This window comes from Ambystoma mexicanum, chromosome 12 (genome assembly GCF_040938575.1).
Source record: "Ambystoma mexicanum isolate Mex_15411 chromosome 12, UKY_AmexF1_1, whole genome shotgun sequence".
Taxonomy (NCBI): Eukaryota; Metazoa; Chordata; class Amphibia; order Caudata; family Ambystomatidae; genus Ambystoma; species Ambystoma mexicanum.
Window position 1 is genome coordinate 497891238 of NC_090936.1, and position 26522 is coordinate 497917759.

General features: G+C 46.7%; 1 protein-coding gene across 1 annotated transcript in view; it reads right to left on the reverse strand.

The window, feature by feature from the left end:
• Window positions 1–10344: 10344 nt before the first annotated feature.
• Window positions 10345–26522, reverse strand: part of AGBL3 (AGBL carboxypeptidase 3) — a 2309829-nt gene continuing 2293651 nt past the window's right edge. Inside the window, exon 22 of the mRNA XM_069628782.1 lies at window positions 10345–12614. Within this exon, the coding sequence (XP_069484883.1) occupies window positions 12224–12614 (391 nt within the window). The 3' untranslated portion in view covers window positions 10345–12223. The remainder of the gene's footprint in view (window positions 12615–26522) is intronic.

Genomic DNA, 26522 nt, shown 5'->3' on the forward strand with positions numbered 1-26522 from the left:
AGCAACATGGGAGGTGGATGGACGTCCAGAGTACAGCCACGCTTCTCTGCTGAACCTCACCAGTGCATCCCAAGCCAGTTGTTAAGCATCAACATCTGTGCCAAGCCTGGCGCAAGAATGGCTACATGTCTATACCAAGCCCCAGCAAAGTGCTCAAAACCATCTTGCAAGTGGTGACCCTGTGCCACATCTGGTGAGAAGAGGCCATCGCTATGACAGGAGAGGACCCAGAGGAAAAGGCATAGAAAGCTGAGGTCCAGTTAACCTCCAAAACATCTGACTGCCCAGGAGATCTGGATCCAGGACCTGGGGCAACCTTCAGCTTGAGGTGTAGGTTCAGGGATCCAATGAACCATTACCCAGAAGCCCCAAGAAAGGAACAGACCCTGTCCATTAGGAGGAAAGATATTGATGAATACCTCTTTTGGGTTTGAGACACAGGAAGATTTGTCGAGACATTTTAGTTGCCATCAAGCGGATTTAATTTCTATTGCTTTTGGAACACACGTTGAAGAACTCCTTTGAAACGAGAGGAATCCCTGTTCTCTTGGACATTTGACAACACTACTGTCCCATTCTCACTGACCCCTTGTTATGTTGAGTTGGCAGGCATCCTGACACTTTACATTACTTTGAGTATTTTCTTTAACAAAACCTCTAAACTTCAATTTCTGTGCATGAATCTCAGTTCCTGGATTACAGTGATGGACAGTCATTCAAGCAGCCTGTCGCAGTGTCAAACATAAATTGTTGCTGGTAGTTATTGCTATATGTTTCTAAACTCAATAATGTTCAATGGAATTGTAGTTGGCCTACGATTGCTTTCTCTTGTGTTGCAGAGGAACACTCACAATTGAGAATGCAGAACCACAGGGACATCCAAACTGTGAAGTCTCCTAATTTACTTCATATTTAAATTCATAAAACAAATTTGCCTTACTTGTATTCCAAGACTCTTCACCACCATTTCCTTGCTTTTCCTCCAACATATGCTTGAGACATTTCCACAAAATGTACTCCACCTGAGTAGTCCCCCAAAAGGAGAAGATTGCCTAACGCCGGAGTGCCCAGCAGATGGGCTGCTGTCAGAGACACAGCATTCACCAGAGCCCAGAACGACAGTCGCATTGGTTCCTTACACAGAGGCAAGGACCCCACACCATCTCAGTGGTTGAGGTATTGCATAGCCACCTTGTTGTCCACTAGGACCAGCATGCACTTGCCCTTCACTAAGGGGAGGAAGGCAAACAGAGCCAGCCTGATCGCTTGCATCTCCAGCAAAGTGATGTGCTCCCCACTTTAACACAAAAGCATCAATTGGTCTCCGTCCGCCGGGCTCAGACCACATTTCTCTACTCCCTGCTCTTCCTCTGGCCCTTCTGTGGCCATCTCCCCTCCATCCTTCTCTGCCTTTCCGCAGGCTCTCCACAGACGAGGTTTCTAGACAATTCCGATCTATGAAAGTCTAGTCAAAACGGATTCTCCCGTTTCTATAAAACCATCAGGGACCACATTGACACCCTGGCTCCTGCCTGGTCTGACTTCTGCAACCACTCGTTCGCAACTGGAGTCTTCCCTTCCTGCCTGAAGCACTCCCTTGTGCACCCTCTTTTTAAGAAACCTTCAGCCGACCCCTCCTGCCCTGCTAACTACCGCCCAATCTCATCACTCCTTACCTGGGCAAACTCCTGGAAAAGCTGGCCATCTCCCAGTTTAATCTTCACACACAATCGGTTTGTTGTCTCCTTGACCATCAGTCTGTCTACAAAGCTGCCAGAAGCATGGAAACTGCTCTCCTGAACATCCGTGAAGACCTGCTCTCCAACCTTGACTCCAATACCCCCTTTGTCCTCATCTTACTTGATCTGTCTTCTGCCTTTGACACGGTCAATCATGCCATCCTGCTCAACCGTCTCTGTGACAACCTGGGTATCACCGATCAGGCCCTGGCTTGGTTGACCTCTTTCCTCTCGGATCGACCCTCCTAGGTCCAACTTGAGTCCTTCCTCTCCTCTATCTCTACCTGTGGTGCTCCCCAGGGGTCTAACCTCTCTCCCTGGCCGTTCAACCAATACCGGGCATGTCTTACCCACCACATTGCCGCTCTCTACCCCAACTTTCAGTGCTATGCGGACGACACTCAGCTCATTTTCAGGCTCCCTTCTGCCACCTTCTCCTTCTCTCATCTCTGTCTGTCCGCTATCCAGGAGTGATGTGTCTTAGTGATCTCTGCCTTAATGCCAGTAAGACAGATTCTCCTTATCAGTACACCTACTCCCTCCTTTCCTGTAGTTCTCTGGCCGGCCTCTCTCGGCCCACTTCCTTCTCCCACCTGTGAGGCTAAAAACCTCTGGGGTCATCTTCGACTCCACTCTCTCCTTCTCTCCTCACATCTCTGACATCTCTAAGAAGTCACACTACCAGCTACACCCCTTCAGAGGTATTCTTCCTTTCCTCTCCTTCACCCAGAAGCTGACTGTCTCCAAAGCTCTGGTTCTCTCTAGGCTGGACTACTGCAACATCCTCTTTCTAAATCTGCCTGCTTCTACACTCTGCCCTCTGCAACTCATCCAGAACAGGACTGCGAGACTTGTCCTTGGTCTCAAGCCCAGGGATCATCTCTCTCCAGGCCTGACATCTCTGCACTGGCTCCCAGTGGCTGCAAGGATTACGTTCAAAACCTGTGCATTGTCCACAAAGCCTTTTGGGGCAGGGGGCCTCAATACCTTCAACACTCTCTTCCTAAATATCTTCCTTCTCGAGCTCTTCGCTCATCCGCCTCCAACTCCCTCGGGGTCAGTCGCTTCTCCAAGCAACGAGTTGGTGGCAGATCTCTTTCTTCGGCTGGGGCCACCCTCTGGAACAGCCTTCCTGCCTTCCTGAAACATGAGGAGAACCATCTCCGGTTCTGGAAGCACCTCAAGACCTTCCTCTTTGCTTCAGCTTTCTCTCCTCCTCTCCCCTGCTAAACTCCTGACTAAAACTCCACTGGTCACTTGGCTACCCTCTCATTTCGGGCCCAGGTCTCCTCCCCTGCCAGCTGCACTCCTGCACTGCCTCCCGGGCAACCCCTGCACTTGGGGGCTGTTTCTCTATTCTAACAGTCCCCTCCAGCTCTTGACACTTGATGTCTGCACTTACCCCTGCACATGCCACATGCTGGCTGCACTTTTTACCTATTGTTTTTATTTATTTTGTATTTATTCTATTTATTTACTGTTAATCCTGTTTTGCACTGCCCCTCCCCCTTTACCCCCACACTTTCCCTATCCCCCCTCCTCTGCACTTGCGCAATGTGAATGTCACCTGGCCTAGTAAGATCATTGTCTTTGTCTTCCCTCTGATCCCCCTCACGTGCCTCGTCACGCCTTGAAACACTTGTGCATAAGCGTGTTATAAATACCATATCATACCATATATCATACTTCTTCAAAATCAAAGACTTTCGAATGTGTGCAGGGTTTTGCTTGACCTGTCGCAGGACCACTTCGATTTGCAATTTAGAAGTTAACAGGAAGGTCTTCTATCCCGTGGGTAGCATTTAACACTGCGAAACCGAAGAAGAGCTGGTCGTCGATGATATCATACCCATACTTCTCTAACAAGCCTAAGTTATGTGTGGCCCAGTGCATTAAAGGTTATGAAAAGGCCATAGAGAGCGTCAGGCCAACAGGAGAGTATCAGATGTTGATTGCTAAGAGAAAGCCGTTTCGCGCAGTAGCGTCCGCTACCATAGCAATGTGGGTTAGAGATGGTATGCAGCTGGCGGCCATTCATTTGTTTTTTTTTGGGGCCCATTCAGTGAGGGGAGCCATGGCCTCTAAATCTTTCTCAGGCAGGGTTTCTTTGCAGGATATTTTCAAATCAGCTGATTGGTCTATGAAAGTAACCTTTCTGACTTTCTATTGAAGGCCAGTTTCCTACGTGGCTACGATGGTGCTAAATAGCTTCAAACAGGCATAATGCTTGCCTCCGGTCTTGACATAGAATGAAGATTACCCAGGCTTACAGCAGAGGGAGTCTTGATTCTATTAAAGACACAAAGGCGAGCATTATCCCACCCTAGATACGCAGGGTGTGGGGGTGATGGAGCAATGTGTTTATGTTTGATGCAATTGTGGAAGAGAGGTCTTTTGTGTATCCCATCTCTTACTGCTTGTATGTTTCTCTTTGTTCGCAGGTGACAAGCATAAGAATGGCTAGGGTGGTGCTCGGAGTTGGTGTGAAGTTTTAAGTTACTGCTGTGTAAGAAATATATATATTTAGAGAGAAATTCTGATATTTGAAAGGCTGCTGAGGAGTAAGCATTAAAATGTTTAAGCCTAATGCTCTGTGTCTTTAATAGAATCAAGACTCCCTGTGCTGTAAGCCTGGGTAATCTTAATTTTCTCTCTGCACCAGTGGCAGACATATTGTGATCCTTGTAGACATCCTGCGGGCTATATTCAGTATTTGCATGTTGGTTTGCAAGAGGTTCAAATGTTTATAAACTGGGTCTTTAGGAGCCAGGCCACTAAGGACAGATGGGATAATGGTGCAGGATCCTCCTCCCTTTCTGTGTGTGCATCCTGAGTGGTAAAGTCTGGTAGGAGCGGACTGGCATCTGAATAAGGTCTGAATACCAGAAAATGATTGGCCAAACGCTAACTATCCTTCTAACTCACCTTGCTGCAGTTGAGTTTGTGAATCACTTTTGGAACAAGAGGAAGCGGCGGGAATGCATAGAGAAATTATAAATGTTATTTTAGGAGAAAAGGCATCTCCCAGAGAATATGTCCCTCTGCCCCCCACAAGAGGCATACAACAGATACTTCATGGTGCCTTGTGAGGCAAACAGACCCAGAAGTATGTCCCCCCAAGAGTGGAAGATCCAATCTACCAGGTGATCATCCCGCACTGGTCCACCCCCAGGAACTGGATCCAAAAGCAATGGCCGTGTCCTGACCACCTGGATGACAGATCCCCAGGGACTAGTAGGTGAGACACCTTCTGGTGTCTCACACCGGTCTTCTCTGCCAGCTTTGGTGTCCCTTGTGTCTCACCATTTTCTCTGCTGTCCGTCGGTTTCTCCGTTACTGCCTGTCCTCCTCCTTTGCTCAGTAGCTCCTGCTGCTCGGAATGGCAGCGTTGCAAACTCTCTTCCGCCTGACTTCCTTGGATGCGGTCCTCACTAGCTTCTTTGCTACGGTCTGCAGCTCGCTTTCCTCCTGTGTCCCAACCAGCGTCGGGAGGGCGGACTGTCTGGTCTTGTCCATGTGTTCCATATTTGAATGTCCCCGCACCTGTTAACATCTTCCAACGACTAGAACACAGCCTTGGCTTGCCGTTTCTAGTGCTCTTTATTACTCCATCCCTCTGCCTCATTTCAGTGTTGTAAAAAGGGGGGGTGTACGTAAGTCCCACCATTTACTGCCTTAGTTTCATCAAAGGAAGGGAGAGGTATGTAAGTCCCAGCACTTGTTAGCCTCCTCCAATAACTAGAACGCAGTGTGGGTTTACCGCTACTGGTGATCTTAATACCTCCATCTCGCTTTCTCGTCTCAGCATTAAAGGGGGAGGAATGCATACAGGGTTGGTGACCAGTAAACAGATTCCTTATCCACACTACAATATGCCATACAAGAATGGGGGAAAGCTACATGGTTGTTATCAAGGAAACCAATAAAAGAATTACTCTGGTCTAATGTCCTTACCGTGCCTCTCTGGAGTTTGTCTTTCCCCACATGGTCCTCCCACAGATAGCCACGCCCAGGGTCAGAGTTAGGTCGCTTCTGCCTTTCCCTTGCCACGTAAGATAAGCTCCCCTCCAGGGAAGCAGTGACGATATCGCTAGATTCGTCACAAGTCTTAGACTTGCAAAAGGTCTGACATGTTACCCTGGAACGGAGATCACAGATAACGGAGGAGACACTTAGGTGACCTCATGCACAGGCAAACCTCTAGCACCGCTATAACACAGGAAGCCATGAGACCCAGTAGGCACAGAAAGATACAATCCAGAATTATCTTTTGGGATAAGAAGACATAAACCATCTGGAAGATGTTCAAGAGTGAGAAGTGAGCATTAGAGATTTGGAACAACTGCGCCTGATTGCGTGTTTTCTTATCACACCCTGCTGCATGTGCTGGTGTCTCTTAGGACAGTGGCCTCTAGACTGGGCAAGGAGGAGGAGGGTTGGAGACCCTTCACAGATGTGCCAGGTATTGAGAAATAGATGAGAGTAGAGGGGTCTCCCGGCTGCCGTACTGGAATCCAGTATGACCAACGGGAGATTCCTATATGAGCTCTATCAGGCCTCCATCTAGCTATTGCTGTGGATTGTCGAATCAACCAGTGCATGGGGCTCCTCCCCGAACTCAACATAGGACTAAGTGCCAGCTCAACCATATTTTACTCGCCTTGAAAATGACCCCTTTGGGTCGAAACATATGTTGGCTTCAGTAAAAAACACTTGGTTACAATTCTCAAAATAAAGTTCTATTCGCATTATTATGGAAAACATACTCTCATCTATTTCTGTGTCGGTGCAGGGTCTCCAACCCTACTCCATCTGGAAGATGTCACGTGGGTGGCGAGAGGACGTGGGTGGCGAGAGGACGTGGGTGGCGAGAGGACATGTGTGGCGAAAGGACGTGTTGTGGCAAAAGGACGTGTGTGGCGAGAGGACGTGTTGTGGCGAGAGGACGTGTGTGGCGAGAGGACGTGTAGCGAGAGGACGTGTGGAGGGCCGACGAATGTGCAGAACGGACGAATTGCTTAACTGCATGACGTCCATATTATACCTAGAATGCATGGATCCTTTAAAAGATCATACCTCATATCACACCCCACGCTTACTCTCTCCTTACACCACCACCCAACTAGAACACAGAGATACTATGACACCATTCGGTATAACTGTTCTCATATCAACATATGACGCCGCTCACTCTATGTAATCACTGCTGGTCTCGCACCCCCAGCCAGGCGTTCTCCTCAGGCCTTACGCTGCCACTCTCGGTCTGGATAATTCCTGCCAGATTCGAACACATACTCCTGACCTCTCAGCCACCACACCTACCGCTATGAAGAGGCTTCCACAGGAATTTTCGCACCAGCTGCACACATACCAGTTGCGCACTCGCACCTTTTGGACCCTCTCTCCTCCCTCTACTGACAAGAACTTTGGTTCCCAAGGGCGTTCAACCTACCAGCGCCTTCAGAACATACCAATGGTATATAAGGCGCTATATAAGTGCAAAATAACATAACATAACATAACTTGATCCTCGGGAGGGAAGGCCTATACCAGGCAAGTGTCCAGGAGCGCACTGACACTGATAAATCTGATGCACTGAGATTGCAAAACATGGTATTTTCTGATGTTTAGGGAGAAGCCTAAACTGTGCAAAAGGCTGCATGCGTAGTACAGATGTGCTGATGCCTTGTATTAGAAGCCATGCGTCCAGGTAGGGGGACGACATGTATGCTTTCCCTACTGAGGCAAACCACAAACACTGACAGCAGTTTGGTGAAGACCCTGGGTGCCAAAGAAAGGCCAATCAGGCAGACTTTGAATCGATAGTCGTAGGATCCCACCACAAACCTAAAATACTTCCTGTGCTTGAGATGGCTTGGCACATGAATGTAGACATCCTGAAGATCCAGGGACACTAATCAGTCCTGCAGATCGAAGGCACAGGGGATCTAGGCAAGGGTAATATTCTTGAACTCGTCCTTGTGCAGGTAGAAGTTCAAGAGCTTCAGGCCCAGAATGGGATGCAAGTCCTCGTCATCCTGCAGAACCAGAAAGTAAAGAGAATACCAACCCCCTGTCTCGTTCGAATGGGCCACCAGTTCTATGTCACACATTGTCTCCCACAACAGGAGAGGGTCCGTAGGCAAACAGGGGCTGGTCGGAGGATGGAATGGAGTGCTTTGAACAAGAGGAGGGGGGGGGGGCAAATAACCCTGTTATAACCTGCAAGCCTTGTACGTGGTACAAAAGCCACTCCTCGCTGAACAGGGAGATCCTCCGCCCACTGGAGTAGAATGATTGAAGTGCTCTTCAAAGGGGCTTTGCCCTTGGGTTTGTAGACCACATTGCTGAGGCGACAGTGCCCCCTCTGTGAGCCCCCCAACCTCTTCCCAGGCAAGGGGGGGATGACAAGGCTGTTGTTTGCCTGAAGGCAACTGGCACCTGCCACGGCCGGGTTAAGAGGAGAAATGTCAAAACCCCCTTCCTCTTGGCGCGGGAGTGAAGGGCTGCTGATCAGCTAACAGGGACTCAGTTGTGGCTTTTGAAGATTGAAACATCTGAATGGAATCGTTGGCTTTTATTCCAAAGAGTTTGTGCCCATCAAAAAGCATGCCCAGGAGCTTTGTATGAACGCCCAAAGCAAACCTTGAGATCCTCATCCAGAGTGCCTGCTGATGACTGTACCCATTGCCATAGCATGAACAACACAGTCGGCCGATTCAAGGCCCAACTGTAGGATCTGGAGAACTACTTCTCTGCCATCCTGCACCAGGGCATTGTGGCATCAAGCACCTCCAACACCACAGTCCAAAGCCAAAAAGAAAATGTGGCCAAGGTACAAGACGCCTTAACTGCCCTCAAGGTAAGGCTGCCAAAGGTGAACACCTTGTGCCCCCAAGCATCTACACTTGTACTCTCCCTGTGTAGGACAAGGAGGAAAAGGAGTTTGTCTATAAGTTTGGTGCTGCAGCTTGAACAACTAGGCTCTCTGGGGAGATGTGGAAAGAAAATCCAGATCAGAAGGTGCTGGGAGGTGGGCCACAATGACACAGCCAGTGCAGAGGTCGAAGCCACTGGGGCCTCTGCAAAGATGTTAAGTTTCTTTAGCTGAAAGTTCTCCAATTCCTCCGAAGTGGAGGATTGGGGCAGAAATAGTACCTGTGGGGCTGAATCCTCTGAAGAGTCCCTGAAACGATGACTCCTCTTCTACGACAACCAAGAAGAATCATGCCACAAAGAGCTGCTTGGGGAGCAGAACCTCTTCTGTTGCTACTTCTTCTCCTTCTGGTCATGGATTAGTCCTAGTATCTCCGCCGCTCTGCGCCCAGCGCCTTCAGTGGAGTCCTTTTGTCACCCATGTGGCAAAAGGTAAAGACTTTGGGCCACATCACGAGGTTGGTGGTATCCCGCCGGTAATTGCGGCGGGATCGCGCCAATGCAAATAGTGTTACCACTACTTGGTCTGACGCTATTAGCACCGGATCACGAGTAGCAGGCGGTAAATCCCAATTCCCCATCGGCCGGAAATGCCCTCTCTGCCGGCGCATTCACCTCCAGCTCAGAGCTGAAGGTGAATGCGTCCTGGCAGGGCCAAACATGTGATTGTGGCAACCCTTAAATGTGGCGGTAATAGCATTACCACCGCATTTAAGGGCTACCACCCAACTTGTGATGAGGCTCTTTAGCCGCACACTCCCTTAAGGCAATTGGGTGCATGAATTGGCACAATCCACAATTCTGTGGATCGTGCTCTTTCCCCAAGCAGTAAAACAAATCCTGTGGGGGCTGGAGAACAACATCTGTCTCCCGCAATACATGCAGGGTTTGAAGCCACAGGTCGGACTGGTAGGCATGATGCAGACACAAAGCTACAAACGCAGTGTTCCCGAAGCATACAGTGTGCATGACAAACACTGGCCTCTATGTCCCGACCGACAGGGGGCACGTAGAGCTGCCACAGAGCCACGCCGAGCCCCCTGGTAGCAAAAATGTTTCCAAAGGCAATTGGCGCTGGTGACAGAATATCAGACATGAGGACTTTATTAGAATTAATATATTCAACACTAAGAAGGTTCTCAACTTATTTGCTAAACGGATTATACACCCGTATCTATGGAAGTTTCATAGGTTCTCTGTGAATTTCATACTTTTGCTAATTTCGTATATCACCACCTAAAACCACACAATCACTCTAAGAGATAACCCATTAGATGAGTCCCAAATCATCTTACTGTGCTTCCGACCCATGTGTAACAAATAAGACGATCATGTTGCACTGGGGCATGGGACATGCCACATTTGATGGTGTTGCATAACATATTTGCAGGAGCCATGAAAAAGGGCAGTTTCCTACTTCAAAGAATGAGTTGCATATTCTTTCAACCAGTTAGATAGCTTAAAAAACGAGTTAAGTGAAAACCTACCAGTCATCTCCTTGACCTGAATTCCAAGCCTCATGGGAATGTACTGCACCTTTGCAGTTGCGCACTTTACCTTAATGAGCTACCACCAAAGGCATTGACAATTTTAACATTCCTGTGGGCGTGTTGTTTGGATTGAGATTTTCTTTCAATGAACAGGTTTAACGTCTTGTGATTCCTTACTGCAATTTAATCGCCATATAGCAGTACATTATACGGCAGCAACACGTAGTAAGAGTATTTTTTTAAATTAAGCCATGGCTCTAGACTCTACTATATAGAGCAGCACATTTTTATTTACAGTATTGAATTAAATGTCTGTTGATCACCTTCCAGAGAATAACGTTCATGATGAGCTCAGAAACATACAACTCCAGGTACATTTTTAAATATTTAATAACTTTCCGGTCTACAGTGACCAGAACAGGTATGAGGACAAATAGGAAATGTCAATTTTGTATTTTACTTGAATCATTTTGTCATTTATAGCAAAGACTATAATTTGCATAAGGTATCCAAATGTATAACCTCTACTCAAAAGTGACTTATGTAATGATTTTTAGGTGGTTTGCCTCAAGTAATTTGTCCTTTTAAAATGTTAAAATTCCCTTTTTTATTTCAAGCATCTTAATTTAGTTTTTAAAAAAAATAAAGCGTCTTTAAAAATGTTACCATAAAAAGATGGTTTGCTTCCATTTACCTTGAGCTAGCTTTACAATCTCTAAGCAAAGGGAATCTTGTACACTGTTTGGGTCTATCATTACTCTTCCTGGAATGGATCAACTTCTCTTGATCTTTTCCGTGGCATTGAAAGCCGAGGACACCACCATCTAGCTTCATTTCACCAAAATATGTTGAGGAAGTAGAATTATTTTTTATTTCTTCTGTCATTTATGTCCATGAAGAACAATAGCCAACCCATAAACCAATGACCCTGTGCACTTCTTACGGGGGTATTCTCGTTTACAGGTTGGCCTTATGCTCTCAAATGTAAACTATTTTTTGTATTTCAACGCCAGCCACACAGTGCTGTCTTGCAGATCCAGCTTTGCTCATCTCTCCAACTTGCTGGTGTAAAAATGGCACATATCTGCAAACAACTAACATTTCTCTGAACCAGTTGATTCAAATAACTAAGGAACTACTTTATAGGTCAACAATGATACGTAAAAGTAAAATCTTTGGCAATTTATAAGGTAATTTACAACTTTACAAAGAAGTTCCCTTCCCTAAGCTTTTTTTCATGTGTGATAGATAAAATAGCAAATGGTGTGTGTACCTTAAATGAACACCTTCCGAATATAAAATACCTTTAATTGATCCTGAATCTCACTGGGACGGATGCATAGGTCAATTCTAACTACCTTTAGTTATGCAAGTAACATAGAATATCGAGATCTGGGCACTATTTTAAGACATTTGGCCCTCATTACAAGTTTGGCGGTATAGGAAAATTGCTGGTAATTCTGTGACTGGAAATGTTCCTAGACCGGCAAACTACAAGTGTGCCAGCGGGGGCTCACTGATTTACCTCCAGCCAGGAGCTAGAGGTAATTCAAGCCCCCACTGTCAAAAAACAGCCAGTGCCGGAAATACCGGCAATCCCCTCCATGGAATGGGGATTTACCTCCATTGCTGGCAACTGGAATATCGTGGTAATACCGGGTTAGCAGGTGCCGGTACCGGTAGGGTCAGTTTACTAGTATCCTGACAGAATTTCCAGCGGGATAGAGGGAAACTCGTAGTGACCTCCAAAGTCTGTAGTTTGTTATATATAAAAGGAAGGTATTATTTTAGTGTTGTATGCAATTTGTTGTAAAATGAGGACTCTGGCAGTATTGATCTGCAATGCTTGGTAAGCAGCAGTCTCTCCTTTGGTGGTACACTATTTACTGTCTGTGTAAATGGGAAGACAAACTCACTTGATTACTGTTGGTTTGTCGAGTCAGTTTACACAGGGTTATCAATGTTATTTGTTGGAGCATAATGCTAAATATGTTGTAGAATTGCACATTCAGCGTCAATCTGGCAGGGTAGAGAAATACTGTTTTCTAGAGAGCCATGTTAAATGCTATCCTCGGCAGCATCTGTTGCTCTTTGAAAGAAGCTGGAAGGATTGGTGTATGCATCATGCTTGTTTGAGGTATCATTTTCCAATGTTGCTTCAGTCCCGTGGCTTTCTAGTACTTGTAGGATATTTTTCCAAGTCCGTTTGGTGTATTTAGTGACAGGGATGGAGGTCTGTCTGTCATTGTTTTCTGCCACGTCTCCAGTTGCTCTAGGAAAAAGTGTACCTCCATGGAAGGCCTTCTGCTGTGCGAAAGGAAGAGTGCTTGTTCCTGAGCGCTGGTGCGATGATCCTCCAAGTTCTCTTTGAGACAGATGGATCTGTTGGCCTGATGCTGCTGCTGGAATGAGCTCATCTAGTGAGTTTGGCAAAGTCATCTGACCATTTCTGTGAAAGAGAAAAGCAAATGGTAAAACCTGTGAATTCATACCTATAAAATTCCCCTCCACCGGCAGTGTTCCCAAACAAACTGCTGGGGTACTTGGTCAGAAAAGACTAGTGAAACGTGTGGTACCAATAAAGTAAAAGGGCATTGGTTCATAACTATATGAGAGGGATAGCACACTGTTAATTATCATGCTGACGCCCCTGATCAGCACTGGTTCAGATGACAGAGGGCTGCCCTAAAAGTCTCCAAAAACATGGAACTAATACTTTATATGACAAATGAGATCATTATTGACACCATGCTGCATCAAAGACAAGTTAGAAAAATGGACTTCCAACACCACGCTACAGCCATTCATCAAAAACAGCTATGGGGACCATTAGAACATTGCACAGAGGAAAAAGCGCACCCAAGCACCAAGTTGCAGTAATACAACACCATGTTCCAGCAATACATTAAAAACATTTCTGTGGGAGGGAAAGCTAGCCAACATGCTGCATTGCTGCATTTCTGCATCCATTACAGCTCTGACAGGAAAACTGTATCCCAGCTGCAGACTAGAACACTGTATAAACTACAGCTCTGAGGTAAAAGTGCATCATGGCACCATGCTACAGCAATCCATCAAGAACAACGCGGAGAGAAAAGTGCTACCTAACACTATACTACTATTCTTTATGATTTTTATATTGCGCCAACACGCCCGAAGGCCACCTGGTGCTCACAAAGACATACAAGAGAAAACACACAATGCATAAGCAACACGTGGCCATCAAAGTCATCTACTTTGTCAAAGAGAAATGTTTTCAAGCCCTTTTTAAATTGTGCAACTGATGGGACAGATCTAACCAAGCATGTTAAGGCATTCCAAGTAAATGGGGCCCATGAGTCAAAACTGGACCCTCAAATCCATTTCAGCGAAACGCGATGTTAAGCCAGAAGAGCATCCTTGTTTGAACGCAGGGTACGCCTAATAGGCGCTTTCTTGATTCGGGAACAGAGATATGCAGGAGCACCAGCAGCCAAACATTTGTATACTGATATGTTTGGAACAGTAGGTCACGTTGTACCACAAGAAGAAACTACTATTATTAGTGCCTGATCAGAAGAAATAAACACATATCTTTTAATGTGTATGAATAACTGGGTACAAAGGAATAATTATTACAAAAACATTTCCGTTTTCCAGGTAAAACATGTGTACTCGCTTATAAAATACTCCCATTGGGAATTGCAGACACATTTTTACTCCCTAAAAATTATTTTTCTCCCCGACTTTAAAAACTAGGCAGTAAAATACTCCCACTTCAAAATCTTATCTGGAGCACTAACTGTACTCCAGTAAAACCCCACCACTCTTACTACCTAATATTGTATACCTATGCATTTATCCTTAATTGTATACGGTTAGCCATATTGTGCTTTCAGCCAATTGCATAGGATGGCCGTATTTTGCGTTTAGCCTGATTGTGTAATTTAGCCATACCTTGCTTCTAGCCCAACTGCATAAGTCAGCCATATTGTAACGCTCACCTGGCTCCCACGGAGGCGCTGGTCTAGTCTGGGTTGCTGTGGCCTCTTCAAGCGTGATGCGCAGAACTCGGACCACCAATTGAACAGGACCCCCAAATCTTGTTTGTCTGGCCCGTAGGAATATCCTTCTGCAGATGAGAAAGGGGATTAACTGTCTGCAGAATAGTGTGCTTGCTCCCCCCTTTCCCTGTTCGTTCTTCTCCGACTTCCTCCAAAACCCCCGGTTTAAGCTCACCTTATGGTTTGGAAGGATGAACTCTCCATCCTCCTTCTGGTGCAGGGGCGCGCGTTCGTCCACTTACTTCACTGGTTTTCAGAATGGCGCTGGCAAAATCCACTTGACTTTTCTGAGCGATACGATGTAAGTATGAAGATTCAAAAGTTCAAGTGTGAGCCTCTTTTTATGTTGTCTTCCTAACCTGTGATCTGTCCTTTATTTCAGGTGCAGAACGAAGGCGATGCGTTGAGGGGTTAAATTGCCGAAGGTAAAATCAGGTGAGTTAGTGATGAGGGCGACCCCTCTAAATGTCTTTATAATTCCCCAATAATGTCTTTTGTCCTTTCCTCATAGGGGCCGGGGTGCGGTACCTGCCAATGAAGCGGCGCCGACCCGAAATGTGGAATGGTTCACCAAGAAAAGCCGGTAAGTATTATGGCTGAAAATTCGGCTTTCCTCCTGTGTTCCCTCTGCTCACCTTTTGTCTCTTCTTCTCTCCCCTAGGTGCAGAGATGTGGCGACCGGTGCTGACAGCCGCGATGGAGCCGGGAGATGTCTCGAGGACAGATGAGTGAAGCGCGGCGCTGCAGCAAGCAACGCAATGCTTTTAAATGGAAGTCTTTCTTCAAGAATGCTGGCATGAAGATTCCGGATCCAGGTAAGAAGTTTGAATAAGTTCTTGGTTTTCACCTTTCTCTTCTCTTCTTTCCTTACAGGTGTTCCAGGTTCGAGGTGGGCGTGGCTGGAGTCCAGGTGCAGGAGCAGACACGGTGAGCGTTCAGCTGCTGGGATGCAGAACAACGCGAAGCACGTGTGGCTGTCCGGGCGTGGCTTAAATAGCCTTGGAAGAAGTCCTAGGTAAGTATTCTTCCACAGCCCCACCCAAGTAACAAAATAGTCCCTCCTAAGCCTCATTTGGCTTGGGTCTTCATGCAGCATGGTCTGCATCAGGTGAGTATGCAGCATGGTCTGCATCAGGTAAGTGCACCAAACACTTTCCAAAATGAGCCTGGCGCCAAAGGCGCCAGGACAGAGTCCAAAGAGCCCCTATAAGGGGCCGCTGGGCTTTTACCCAGGGGCATGATGCCTGCTCCCGGGGGTGCTGGGCCTGGCCTGGTGCTCCGGGGGTAGGCATCATGACAGCACTCCCCCCCAAGGCCCCTCCCAAGGTCGTTCCCTCTGGAGGTTTCGGTTTGTTTGGGAAATTCTGATGGAACCTTTTTACTAGCCGAGGTGCATGTACGTGGTCGCTGGGTTCCCAAGACCTTTCCTGAGGCCCGTACCCCTTCCAATCAATTAGATAGAAAAGTTTTGATTTTGAGATCTTAGAATCAAAAATGTTCTTCACCTCGAATTCAGGCTCCCCATCTATCTGGATTGGTTCTGGTGGCTTTATTAATCTGGTTCCTGGTTGCACTGGTTTCAAAAGTGACACATGAAAAACGGGGTGAATCCACATGTTAGCTGGTAGATCTAGCTTGACTGCCACTGGGTTAATTATAGCTTTGATCGAGTAAGGGCCTAAATACCTTGGATTAAAAGTCTGAGGTCACTTGAGCGATAAGTGTTTGGTAGGCAACCATACTTGATCCCCTATTTGGTATGGAGGCGCCTCTCTTCGATGCAGATCCGCATTCTTTTTGTATTTCCCTTTCACATGTTGTAAGTGTGCAGTTGCATCCTTGAAGGCTTGAGTAATCGTAGAATGCAAATGGTCCACTGCGGGCATTTCAAGGTTCAAAGGTGAGTCCAAGTCTGAAGTACGAGGGTGATGTCCATATAGGGTATAAAAGGGGCTCTGACCAGTTCCAGAGTGTATCGAGTTATTGTATGCACATTCAGCCACCCATAAAATATCCTTCCAATTACCCTCCGATTGGTGCAACATACATCATAGATATTGTTCAAGGGTCTGGTTCGTTCTCTCCATCTGACCATCGGTCTGTGGGTGGTGGCTGGTTGAGAGTCTTACGTCGATTTGTGCCAGTTGACAACACTTTTTCCAAAAATGAGAAATAAACTGGCTTCCCCGATCGGAGACTAGTATGGACGGGAATCCATGCAAACGGATGATATTTTCGAGGAATTCCTTGGCAAGAACAAAAGCTGAAGGTAATCCTTTCAACTGAATAAAATGGGCCATCTTGGAAAATAAATCCACCACAACCAGAATAGTATTGTATCCATTACAAGAGGGCAAGTCCGTGATAAAATCTAGTGACAAGGTGTGCCAAGGTGCTGGTGGAATGTCTAAGGGTTGAAGAAGACCAGCGGGTTTTGTTTTTTGATCTTTGTTTTGGGCGCAAACTCCACAGGACATCACGAAAGATTTAATATCCTTTCTCCAGGAAGGCCACCAGAATTGTCATTTAATTTTTTCCTCTGTTTTGGCAATGTCAGGATGTCCTTCCATCAGAGTATCATGATGACGGGAAATAACCAGTTCTTGCAATTCCTTTTCTGGCAAAAATAAGCGTCCTTGGAAGTAAGGTGAGCCATCGTTGACTGAAAAGTAAGACCCCCTTTTGATCCAATCCTGCAAGGCTGAAGAGTCCAGGAATTGTTTTACCCGTGCTTGAATGTCTTCAAGGGTTTGTAAAGTGGTTATCCCCAAAATTCTTTGTTCGGAAATTATCGGCACAGGTTCTGAGTTTGTGTCCATTTCTCCCATTCCAATTCGAGATAGCACGTCCGCTTTGCCATTCTTACAGCCGGGACGGTAAGTGATTACAAAATCGAACTCAGCAAAGAACAAAGCCCATCGGAGCTGTCGTGAAGACTGAGCCTTGGCAGTTTTTAAATATTGTAAATTTCGGTGATCAGTGATCACGGTGATGGTATGTCTGGCGCCAAGAAGATAATGCCGCCAAGCCTTAAAGGCGGACTTAATGGCTAATAATTCCTTATCAGTGATTGCATAATTTATCTCTGGCGGCGAGAACTTTCTGGACCAAAATGCTACGGGGTGCAGTTGGTTGGTTTCGGGGTCTCTTTGAGACAGGACAGCTCCCATGGCTAAGCTGGACGCGTCGGTTTCGACTATATATGGGAGATCGGGACGCGGGTGTTTCAAAATAGGTGCAGACATAAATTTAGCTTTCAATTCCTGAAAGGCCTGTTCAGCTTCCTCGGTCCATTCAAAACGTTTATTTTTCCGCAAGAGTGCAGTGATGGGTTGCACCACACGTGAAAATTCCGGGATAAACCTGCGATAAAAATTGGCAAAACCAAGCATGCTTTGGACACCTTTCACCGAACTAGGTGATGGCCATTTGAGGATGGCATCCACTTTCCGTGAGTCCATTTGGATCCCTATAGGTGTCAGGATGAATCCAAGAAACTCAACCTCGGTGCTATGGAAAACATATTTTTCCAGCTTTGCAAACAGTTTGTGCTGGCGCAATTTCTCTAGGACGGCACTGACATGTTTTCTGTGATCTGATTCCGAAGAGGAGTACACCAGAATGTCATCGATATACACAACAACACAGACATCGATGAGTTCCCGAAGGACATCTTTCATGAAGAATTGGAAGGCAGCAGGGTGTTGCACAACCCGAAAGGCATCACCTGGTATTCGAATAGTCCATATTTTGTACGGAAGGCCGTTTTCCATTCGTCGCCTTCTTTTACTCGTACCAGATGATAAGCCCCCCGGAGATCTAACTTGGTGTTTACGCAAGCGTGCTTCACCTGGTCAAGGAGTTCAGGGATCAAAGGCAGAGGGTAACGATTTTTAACAGTTATCTGGTTCAATGTGCGGTAATCGATACAAGTTCTAAGGTCGCCTTCTTTTTTTGGCACGAAGAACAAAGCCGAGGATGCCGGAGACTTTGACGGGCGAATGAAACCATTGGCTAGGTATTGATCTAAATATTGTCTCAAATGCAGATTCTCCGGTTCAGTAAGGGCATAAATCCTGCTACAAGGGGGTTGTGCATCGGGCACCAGATCGATTTGGCAATCGTACGATCTGTGAGGAGGTAACGTGTTGGCCTGTTCCTTTTGGAAGACGTCCTGAAAGTCTTGGTATTCCGGAGGTAGTTGCATGGAGACGGAGGTTACTGATGCTAGACTGATCTTCAGATTTTCTGGGTAGAAGGTTTGTGCACAATTCGGGAAGGTTATTCCCTTCGCTCGCCAATCAATTCGAGGATTATGTGTCTCTTACCAAGGGATTCCGAGAATAACCTGAAACTGTGGAGCCTTGATTACATCAAACACAACTGCCTCCCCATGGCCGTCCGGACCTACAAGTGTCACCTCAGCTGTGGAATGTGTTACCGGTCCAGAGGCAATTTCGGTTCCATCAACTGTGGTGATGACATCTTTGCTGGTTTTAGGACGTAGAGGGAGGTTAATCCTGGAAACCAATTCACGATCCACATAGTTTCCTATAGCCCCACTATCGATGTATGCCTTTATTGCATGCAACCGCTTAGGCTGTTCCGGATCTACGAGGACCATTGGCACAATGAAATGCGAGGTCTGAGAGTTTGTTTTCAAGCTCGGCAAGCGGACCCCTACGCTTGTCGGGCGTGGTCGTTTCCCGATACAGAGTTTTCATGGATTTTATCAGCGGCTCCTACCACCTTCTTGGGCGGCTTTGCCGGGCAATCTCGTAGAAAGTGTCCAGAGGACCCACAATAAAGACATAATTGCATCTGCCGTCTTCTTTCACGTTCCTTTTGAGTTAGAGGTCCTTTAACCCCTCCGATTTGCATTGGCTCAGAGGCTTCAGCCCCCTTGAGGTTAGCTGGGTCTTGACCAACACCCGGGTCTCAAACTTGGACCGATCTGCTTTTCTGTTTTGCAGTCTGTGATCCAATTGGACCACTAAGTCTATATATTCTGAGAATTCTTGGGGCGGATTTACAACTTGGGCCAGGACATCTTTAAGTTCTTTGCGTAGACCTCGATAAAATAACGTGATTCTTTTATCCTCTGGCCACCCAGTTTCCACAATTAGTCTATTAAAGGTTGCAATGTAGGATAGGAGGTCTTGATTGCCCTGTCGCAGAGATAGAAGTTCGTCATCCAGAGCCTGCCCCTGGGAGTGACGAGCAAATAACCTTTCCATGCTTGCTTGAAATCCTTGAAAATCACGAAGAATCGGGTCATCTTGAGTTACCAGTGGAACTGACCAATCGGCAGCACTGCAGCTGAGATATGACAATACAAAGGCTACCTTGGTCTGGTCATTCGGGAAGGCCCCAGGTCTGCATAGGAAATGCAAACAACACTGATTCATGAATACGGCAAATCGTTTGGGGTCCCCAGCAAAGCGTTCGGGTGGGGCCAGCGGCATGTTTCCAGGTAGATTAATCTGCACCGGGTTACTGGAAAGCACAGGAGCGGGGTTCCCCCCCGAACCGGGTAAAGGAGTTCGTCCAGCTTGACCTTGCAAAAGCTGTCTAGCCAGGTCATCAGCTCTTTCCTTTGTTACAATCCCTTCCCTCCTGAGAGCATTAGTCTCTTGACGAGCGGCGTGTACTTCGGCCCGTAATTCCCCCAGTAGTTGGGCCAACTGGTCAGTCTCAGAAGTTTCCATAGCGCCAGGGTGGGAATTTGTAGGAAGGCTTCGCGTTCTGTAACGCTCACCTGGCTCCCACGGAGGCACTGGTCTAGTCTGGGTTGCTGTGGCCTCTTCAAGCGTGATGCGCAGAACTCGGACCACCGATTGAACAGGACCCCCAAATCTTACTTGTCTGGCCCGTAGGAATATCCTTCTGCAGATGAGAAAGGGGATTAACTGTCTGCAGAATAGTGTGCTTGCTCCCCCGTTTCCCCCTTCGTTCTTCTCTGACTTCCCCCAAAACCCCCGGTTTAAGCTCACCTTATGGTTTGGAAGGATGAACTCTCCATCCTGCTTCTGGTGCAGGGGCGCGCGTTCGTCCACTTACTTCACTGGTTTTCAGAATGGCGCTGGCAAAATCCACTTGACTTTTCTGAGCGATACGCCGTAAGTATGAAGATTCAAAAGTTCAAGTGTGAGCCTCTTTTTATGTTGTCTTCCTAACCTGTGATCTGTCCTTTATTTCAGGTGCAGAACGAAGGCGATGCGTTGAGGGGTTAAATTGCCGATGGTAGAATCAGGTGAGTTAGTGATGAGGGCGACCCCGCTAAATGTCTTTATAATTCCCCAATAATGTCTTTTGTCCTTTCCCCATAGGGGCTGGGGTGCGGTACCTGCCAACGAAGCGGCGCAGACCCGAAATGTGGAATGGTTCACCAAGAAAAGCCAGTAAGTATTATGGCTGAAAATTCAGCTTTCCTCCTGTGTTCCCTCTGCTCACCTTTTGTCTCTTCTTCTCTCCCCTAGGTGCAGAGCTGTGGTGACCGGTGCTGACAGCTGCGATGGAGCCGGGAGATGTCTCGAGGACAGATGAGTGAAGCGCGGCGCTGCAGCAAGCAACGCGATGCTTTTAAATGGAAGTCTTTCTTCAAGAATGCTGGCGTGAAGATTCCGGATGCAGGTAAGAAGTTTGAATAAGTTCTTGGTTTTCACCTTTCTCTTCTCTTCTTTCCTTACAGGTGTTCCAGGTTCGAGGCGGGCGTGGCTGGAGTCCAGGTGCAGGAGCAGACACAGTGAGAGTTCAGCTGCTGGGATGCAGAACAACACGAAGCACGTGTGGCTGTCCGGGCGTGGCTTAAATAGCCTTGGAAGAAGTCCTAGGTAAGTATTCTTCCACAGCCCCACCCAAGTAACAAAATAGTCCCTTCAGTAAAATAGTCCCTCCTAAGCCTCATTTGGCTTGGGTCTTCATGCAGCATGGTCTGCATCAGGTGAGTATGCAGCATGGTCTGCATCAGGTAAGTGCACCAAACACTTTCCTTTATGAGCCTGGCGCCTATGGCGCCAAGACTGATGTCCAACATGAGCCTGGCGCCAAAGGCGCCAGGACAGAGTCCAAAGAGCCCCTATAAGGGGCCGCTGGGCATGATACCTGCTCCCGGGGGTGCTGGGCCTGGCGCTCCGGAGGTAGGCATCATGACACATATCTTGCATTCAGCCTAATTTTTTAGGGTGGCCGTGCTTTGCGTTTAGCCTGATTTTGTGAAGTAGCCATAGTTTGCATTCAGCCTAAATTTTGTAAGGTAGCCATATTTTGCATTTAGCCTAAATTGTACAAGCCATATTTCACATTTAGCCTACATTATATAAGGTAACCATATCTACTACATCTAAGAGTTCTTACTACAGTGGCAAAGTTACAACTCGGGGTGTCCATTGCTGTGCCAAAGTCAAATCTGAGTGTTTTCTTTTGCTGTTGCCAAAGTTAGACCTAGGCTATTTCTCCTTTGCTCTGCCAAAGTGAAATCTAGGTGTTTCTATAAAGTTGAATCTAAGCACTCTCACATTGGTCGACCATAAATTGAATCTAGGGGGCTTTCAACTGCTTCAACCTAGGTGATTCTGAGTGTCTTCCCTCACTGTGCTAAAGTTAAATCTAGGCGTGTTCCACTGCTGTGCCAAAGTTGATTCTAGACAGTTTATATAACCTTGCCAAAGTTAAATCAGAGTGCTTCCCATTGTTCTACCAAAGTTTACAATAGGTAATTTTTCCATTGCTGTTCCAAAGTTGAACCAGAGTGTCTCTGCAATGCTATGCCAAAGTTGATTCTAGGCGACTCTAGTTTTCAGTCCTCACCCTCCCATGCCGGCCCCTGACGTCCTGTGGGACTCCATGGGAATGGGGTCTAACAAAATTACCGGCGACCGACTTCCGGCCACCAGACTTGGAATAGCCCAGTGGCACCGGGAAGTCAGACACCAGTAATTTTTTACGGGTCCTGCGGCAACCCGCCAGTATCACCAGCAGGGTTACTGCCGGACCCGTAATGAGGCACAATATAATAATTATTTCCAAACACAGTTTTATAACCAAGGTTCGATGTAATCTGGGTCAGTTCCACCTTCCCCGGGATTAAAGCAGGATTCTTATATCAAAGTTCCAGTCAAGAAAGTTCTTTTCAATATCCAAAGTCTGTTTGAAAATGCAACTCAAAGCTTTCTTATTGGCACTTGGTCAAATGCAACAAAAAGTTATTTTCCAAGTGACTGGTCAAAGTATTCACAACGTTATGCTTCAACAAAACCAAAAGACTTATCTTCCCATTCTTAGATTGTTCAATATATTTCTCTTTATATACAATAAGATTTTGTCAGGATGAGTTTTTATCACCGTTCAAATCATCACAGTCTAGTGGCCTTGCCACTTTCCACCACAACCTTCAACCAAAATGCAGTACTTCCATGTTTTCTTCCTGGTTCACTAATCTGCCAGGTCTAACCACTAAAAGGTCCCTTTCCTGGTATACTCGCCTGCCAGGATAACACTCCTACTACTAATACCAGAACTTAGTGGTGAGGTCAATTTGAAACTTCATAAAGGTCTTCATCCTTCAACAACATGGAGATGTATAACTTCTTTCAAAAGGACATAATACACATTGATTCCATTTGCTCCCCTGACTTGTCTGCCACATGCAATGCAGGTTCATTTCCTCTCCCCCTTGATAATGATTACAAGGAGGACTTCTTTCCTGCCACCTTTGGGTTTTTTCTGTACCACCAATTAACTGCTCATAAGATCTCTGATTTATTTTTATTTCTCTAGGACAACGTGTTATTTATTATTGCCTCTCTTTGGATTAGGCAATGCTAGTTCTCCTCATCAAGTATTGCCCTCTCTTTACTTTGGCAATGATAGTAGTGATCTGTCACGGAACGCCCCACGGTCACCTCGCATTGGTAAACTCACTGGTCTTCCTCTGCGCTTCCTTGTGACTCACTGCTGGTTCTGCTTCTGCTTCCCATGTCGGGATTTAAATGCCTGACCGCTCTGGTCACACGTCCAATACTGGTACCTTCTGTGCAGGGAGTCCGCTTCACTCGTCAGGTACTCAGATTTTTGCCAGCTACCGAAGCACTGCACAGAACTGGGAGAGCTCCTCAGGACAGTCAACCTCCACACCAGCCTTCTTACTGCTTCCTGCTGCACAATCTCTGCACCTCAAGGTCACACATTTTACAACTCTCTCTGGGCCGCAGTGCTCTGGAAAGGTAGCAGCAGTCCCAGCGTCTTCTCTCTGCTTCTGCTGCTCACACGGCTGATGGGTTCTATTGGCCTGCACCTGTGGGGGCCTTAGGTAGTCAAAGGTCCCACTCAGGTGTGGATCATCAGAGTCATCAGAACGCACATCAGAGTTCTGCACCTCTGAGCTCCTCTTCCTCATCCCAGTACTTAAAGCATTATGGAACCTGTAGACACCAACATTCTTATTCTTCTTTTCTTCACATATTTCTGTTTTAACTTTACCAAGCTCATTCTGTTCACAAGAGACATGTCTGGATAAAGGTTTTAAAGATAGTAATGGTTGGTTCTTAATTTTGCAACTCAAACCAAAGGGGAAATCACATCCCTCAGGAATACTGGTATTGATGTTCTGGACCGTAAAAGTTCTATTCTTATGTGGACCATAAGGGTTTTTATTATAAAAATGTTGGATATTTTTGGGAAGGGAAGCCTTACTCTTGTAAAATCAAAAGAAAATATCGAGGCTGATTACCCCAAAAGGAAATACACCAACACAGGCTTACAAAGATACACAGATCTTTATTCTATAACTGAACAGTTTTCAAAGGAACAAAGTATCAGATAGCTATCTGGCCCTCAGTACAACACAGCAGATACCAGCCCGTTCGGTGTGTGAAGTGAGTGGGGCTGTACATCAGAATATTCGCTCTTTTTATACAATTCTTAACAAAATGTCCAGCCCATCTACAAGTTAATAATTCCTCAGGCTAGGGGTTCGTGCCGAGTTCACTTCTAATTTATTCATCTATATGTATATGGATTATTCCTAGTACATTCCCAGTATCACACATAAGTCACAATGGCAACAGTGTATCTCTGGATCCAACATTAAACCTTAGTACATACTTTATACAATGTAGATCGGCATTGTGCTTAACATATGTTCGCGGATCAGTTTCGTTGGCACAGGTAATCCTTGATCTACAGATCAACGAAGGACAAGGTCTCGTTACATGACCCTAACATTTGGCCCACGGGCAGTTTAGGCATTAACCTATGTCAGGGTCAGAACAGCTGAGGTTACAGGTAGAAGAAAACTGTCCCCCATTTTAGAATACAGAGTGACTTTGGAGTGAGAATCAAAATGGCGGATAAACCTAAAATGGCGGCTGAGTCGAACTAAGGTCAGAACTTTGCAACGCAGATTTCTTCATAGAGCGGATGGGCTTAGGCCAATATATACAATAAAGGAGGCACAATATGATATCCCGTTTAACACTCTGACAGCAAGAAGTTAAATATTCTGGCATCATCGATATCTCATCCTCTAAAGAAGATGTATACCGTGTATCTTCTTGTAGAGCACTTTTATTCCCTTGCAGGCCTTCTCCTCCCAGGTGATACACCCCGGCTACTACCACCCTCAGGGTTAGGATGAGGTAACAGATGCCTTGCCCTGGCCACCTGGCAGGATGCTTTAGGCAAGGATTCTGCGAGGACTCCTCAGGATTCATCACACTACCCTCATCCCCACCCGTAGCAATGTTGCACCGACCCTCGGCTACCGCCTCATTGCCCTCCACCCCACACCCTCAGACACCTAACTCACACTTCGCCTCCCTCAACGCAGCACAAGCCGCCTTGGCCCACACAGCCCTGTCAGCAAACCCTCCTACCCTTTCGCACACTCCTGTGCACCTCAAGCACCCCTAAAATTGTACAGGCCGTGCTCATCGCAGGCGGCCACTGACTCATTGCTCTCCCCTTTTCCACCCCAGGGCAACCCCTCCCTACTCTCCCCAGCCTTCCCCGCCCACTCCCAAATCTCTCTTAGCCCTTTTCACCTCCTCTCCAAAACACCCTTGCCAAATCAATATCCCTCTAAACCTCCCTCCTTCTGACCCTCCTACCCATGCACTCAGGCACCCCTGCTCACCTCTCCACCACGCCCAGCCCGCTACCACTCTTGGTGCCGACCATACATCAGAATTTTCTCACACTATCTTGCGTACTCATCAACGCCAGATCAGTCGTCAAAAATAAACACATCTTTGACCTCATAGTCACTGAAAACTCAGACTTCCTACTCATCACTGAAATCTGGTTCAGTGATGACTTGAACCCCATCGCACATGAGCCTTCCCTCCTGGCTACTCCCTGCTCGTAAATAACAGGCCCAGCAGAGCGGCGGGCCTAGCCATCCTCCACAAACAACCCCTTTCAGTAATATCCACAATCTACCATGCAACACTAAACGCTCATCTATTCTCGCTAAGTTCCACCTCAGCCCATCATCACCCACAGCTTCTTTCTCGTATATAGGCCACCTGGCTACGACCGAAATTTCAATGGCTCTCTGCGACTCCCCCTCAACCACGTGGATCCAGCACCCTGCGCTCACTTTGTTAGGAGATTCATCTCTTCAAATAATATTTGAGTCTCAACGCATGCTACCTGGATTTAACCCCAGCTATATTCTATGACAAATGACATTTAGTCAATGTGTGAGCTTACAACTGTAGAGGCCGGGGAGAGGCCCAGGGGAACCCCTTGGGTGTGGCCAGAGCTTAGCCCTGGCTGCTCGAGTCATTTGATGTCCTCCATTTCGCTAAAACGGGCCAACCGGTTTGATGATAACACAGAATTATTTTCTATGGGCACTCTAACTCTGGCACTCCCAACCCCAAGTCCCCGAAAAACCTGAACAACTTCTGGGATGGCAATCGCACATGCCTCAGGCAACCATGTAGGGTGTGACAAATTAGACTCATCTAATGCAACAACCCCCCAGCATGGATAAAAATAGTTAAACATCCATGCACAACGCTTGGGCCCAGGTACACCTAGATTAGAGGCCACCACATAATTAGTAACGCCAGGATACTTAAAGGTCACAACCACACAGTACTCCATGTCTGATTTATTTGTGAGGCCCACCCATAGGAGTCAACAGGCCATTAGAATTAGATGTGGGTTGATGGCTCTACCCTGGATATTAGAGTTAAACCACTGGGTTAATTTACTAATCAGGTTACTGCAATCCTCCCTCATCCCACCCTCCAATGTAGGTACATTCAAAATCACACCCACCAATGGCACCGCTTCAGGTGGAAACT